Raw genomic sequence first — 3,781 nt, 5'->3', positions numbered from 1 at the left:
GAATTTCACAAATCCACAGTCTAGCTACTAAGCACTGATACATAAAGAGGACCTCCTGTTAAACTGTTAGCATAATGGGACAATTTGTTTTAAGCTGACAGTCTAAACTAAATTAAGAACTACTTACTTGTACATTTTAAGAGTTACCATACACCTGAGTCCTGTGCATCGGAATTTACCTTGACAAATATATAGATGTAGATCTGTCCTAGGACAGGTTTCAACACGACGTTCTCCACTTTTCTCGACAAATATGCTATTCTATTCTATTCCAGGTTCAGGTGAGAAAGTTCCAAGCCCAAACCCCTTGACTTCTACAGCGGGGAGCAGCAAATCCAAACACCTGAGAATAGAAAGGAGAAAACAGACTCTTCTCAGTCGTGGTTTATCTATGGATCAAGTCCTGGCCACCATGCAAGCTTCCAAACTGAGGAGAGCAACTCGGGAGAAGACTCTGGAGGATTTCATTCACGTCAAGTTACCAGACAATGCGAAGCATCGTTTAGAGGTAAAATCTTTACACTAGTTGGTTTTGTCTTTAGCTGCTGGTAAACTAGGTAAAGCTGCTTGTAAACGCCCCAGGTAAACTAGAAAAACCTATTGACATTACTGCTTACCGTCCAATAATGTCAATACATAGGATGTCTATTATTGGTTATGTTCCCCAGGGATAAAGCCCCGGTTTGGCCACTAAGACTCATATTTTTGAAATGTACTCTCCAACCCCCATCAGATCCATAGCCATAGCAAGAAAATTTTGTACCTTACGAGGTAGAAAAATTGTACCACAGCTCCCGGTCTATTTATTACTATCGTAATAATAAAGGAAGGACGGACTAAAAAACCTAGTTTACCTAGGGGCGAAATAAATTAGAACCTAGTTCAAGAGAACTTGCTCGGAAAAAAGGCTTCTATGGGGTCCCCATGGCCTTCATCTTCAATGGTATGGTTATGTTCAAAGAAGAAATGAGAGCTACATATTGAAAAGAGACGACAAAATGGAGGTGAGGGGGAGACAAGGGCGAGGAAGACAGAGAAAAAGGTGGAATATTGTGTTAACAAGGTTGAGGTATCCATACATGGTACGAGAGAGGAAAAAGTAAGACTATGCTTAGCACGAACTTAAGAGCCAGCATTTTGTTCATAAATATGTGTGTTAGCTTGGCCAGTTTTGGGTTTAATCCACCTTGACTGTGGGTTCATCCTAAAACTGAGTTGTGGGCTGTGGGTGCCACCCACGGTTGTTAAGAAAATTGTGAGTGAGTTGTTAAGAAAATCTCGATTAAAGTAGCTCCTCAGTTGTCCTCACGAGGCTAAGTGGAACTCCGGCGTGCAAGCCTAGTGTGATACCCACTCGGCCACGGATGTTGCTTTTATTAGTCCCTTTCCTCTTTATTATTACAATAGTAATAAAAAGGTATAAGGGACGGACTATTGTATTCGCTTCGGTGTCGTCTGTCTGTCGGTCAGTCTGTCTGTCCCCATAGAAGGACTAATCCAAACCTGGTCGACCTATATATCAAATTAAAGGTCTTTTCTTTAACCACGATCGAATAAACTACGGGCTAAAAAATTCCCGGAGGGACGGACCCAGCTTGTTCTATTATATTTTATCACCACATAAAAATTTACTGTCATGATAATATTCCTTTAATGAATATTTCAGGGAAATCGAGTTCACCCGATCTCTGCACGGATCATTACCCGAGCTGAGCAGTTACTATATGGGTTTCTACATTCACTCCTGTCCCAAGATGAGATACAAAGGCAACCTCCGCCCCTCGTACCTACTGTGTCCTGAAGTATACTCCTGGCATTTGAATGTAATCGGGTCAAATTTTCGATGGTCAGTTTTTAGTGCCAAAACACGTTTTGGGGTCCCTAGAGCCTAAATCCAAAGTTTCAGCCTTTGGTCCGTGTGTGTGTCGGTCCGTCTGTCTGTCTGTAAACAAAATAACTCGAGAACGGTAAGAGATAGAGACTTGAAATTTGGTATGTATCTTTCAAATGTGGCAAGGATGTTCCACGAAACTTTTGGTTAAGACCGGTGCAACTCTTGGCGGCATTTTACCGCTTTTTGGCGGTTTTCGGTGTAATTTAACAATATCTCGGGAACGGTATAAGCTAAAGACTTGAAATTTGGTATGTAGTTTACAAATGTGACAAGGATGCAACACAAAACGTTTGGTTAAAATAGGTGCTGCGGTTGGCGGTATTTTGACCGCTTTCTGGCGGGTTTCGACCTCTTTTTGGCGGTTTTCAGCTATATTGACTAAACGGTTAGAGATATTGTAAATGTTACAACAGAACACCCAAATGAGCACCAGTCAATAGGATAAGGAAAGTCGTGTGATGTTCACACCAGATTTTTACTTTCTATTTTTCTGAATTGATTTGAGTAATAACTACTTGATTTCACAGCTCCGTTTAGTTCAGTCGAGTCCGCCGAGCAGTTTGTTTAAGAAAACATTCAACCTCGTGGTGGACGTATACCGACGCTATCAAATGTCCGTACACGGTAGTGCGCCCGCCAAGTGCAATTCGGAACAGTTTACGCGTTTCCTGTGCAATTCTCCACTCCAGGTATTTCCCGTGTCAATGGAGACATGATGAGGCAAATACTGTGGGGGTGAAACCGTCGGACCCTGGTTCCTTTTTAGAGAGAAAGATTTGTGATAGTTTCTTCCTTCCTAGAGGCATTTCAGAGATTCTTGTGTTGGTGAAACGGTGGATCCTGGCTTCTTTGTTAGAGAGAATCAAGATTTGTGATAGCACAGCTCCGTTTAGTTCAGTCGAGTCCGCCGAGCAGTTTGTTTAAGAAAACATTCAACCTCGTGGTGGACGTATACCGACGCTATCAGATGTCCGTACACGGTAGTGCGCCCGCCAAGTGCAATTCGGAACAGTTTACACGTTTCCTGTGCAATTCTCCACTCCAGGTATTTCCCGTGTCAATGGAGACATGATGAGGCAAATACTGTGGGGGTGAAACCGTCGGACCCTGGTTCCTTTTTAGAGAGAAAGATTTGTGATAGTTTCTTCCTTCCTAGAGGCATTTCAGAGATTCTTGTGTTGGTGAAACGGTGGATCTTGGCTTCTTTGTTAGAGAGAATCAAGATTTGTGATATTGTTTTCTCCTTCCTTTCTTGGCGACTTTTCGGAGATTCCTGTGTTAGCAGAGAACTGTTGTACTTTGCCAAAATACGTAGATATTATACGCCAAACTAAAAAAAAAAAAAAATCCCCATCTCATTTTCTTTCCTTTTCTGTGCTTTTTTTCTCTCCTAAGCGTTTTTATCACATCAATGAAATGTGATTTTTGTATTATTTTTGAGATATTTACGTCTTTTCTCCTTAGCTCGACAGAGAGATTCTCGTTCTGTGTCTGCTGTATTTATTTTATTGAAATTTATTATAGTGTGCTCAGCGCATAATAAATTTCAACAAAATAAATTTCATTTGTTTTGTCGCTCAGATTAAACTGGTGGGGGTCAAGTCTAGTGAGTTCGTACGGACGACGGAACAAGGTCTGAGGTTGTTCACCAAATATCAGACCACCGTACATAAGGAGCGGGCAGACGAGGCTGACTATGACAGTTTCAAGGGCTTTCTAATAGACTCGCCTCTCAAGGTAAGGGCCGCTAGTAGGCGTCCACAACGGAGTCCATGACCCTCGACCGTAGCCTAGTACCGACCCAAGGGAAAATACATCATGCTAGTGAATAGAACAAATTGAGCTGATTATATTTCCTACTAGGGTGGAGATCGGAAGAGCGGTTCA

General features: G+C 42.0%; 1 protein-coding gene across 2 annotated transcripts; it reads left to right on the top strand.

Moving 5' to 3' along the window:
- Positions 1-256: 256 nt before the first annotated feature.
- On the top strand, positions 257-3,677 carry LOC103520525 (arginyl-tRNA--protein transferase 1-like). Of its 2 annotated transcripts, none has more exons than XM_017448541.2 (2): positions 257-508; positions 2,422-2,725. In XM_017448541.2, exons 1-2 carry the CDS (start codon positions 392-394, stop codon positions 2,608-2,610), a joined length of 306 nt encoding a protein of 101 aa, XP_017304030.1. In that variant the 5' UTR covers positions 257-391; the 3' UTR covers positions 2,611-2,725. The 2 variants fall into 2 exon arrangements, with proteins under 2 accessions (XP_017304030.1, XP_026687403.1); XM_026831602.1 differs by lacking the exon at positions 2,422-2,725 and adding an exon at positions 3,476-3,677 and having other exon boundaries at positions 258-508.
- Positions 3,678-3,781: the final 104 nt, after the last annotated feature.

The sequence above is a fragment of the Diaphorina citri genome, unplaced genomic scaffold (genome assembly GCF_000475195.1).
Source record: "Diaphorina citri unplaced genomic scaffold, Diaci psyllid genome assembly version 1.1 scaffold3738, whole genome shotgun sequence".
Taxonomy (NCBI): Eukaryota; Metazoa; Arthropoda; class Insecta; order Hemiptera; family Psyllidae; genus Diaphorina; species Diaphorina citri.
This window is presented reverse-complemented; position numbering and strand designations above follow the sequence as displayed.

Excerpts from the sequence above, each read along its gene's own strand:
- LOC103520525 (XM_026831602.1), top strand. The coding sequence starts at position 392 with ATGGATCAAGTCCTGGCCACCATGCAAGCTTCCAAACTGAGGAGAGCA. Across the intron at positions 509-3,475 it reads ATGCGAAGCATCGTTTAGAG|ATTAAACTGGTGGGGGTCAA; the intron begins GTAAAATCTTTA and ends TTTGTCGCTCAG.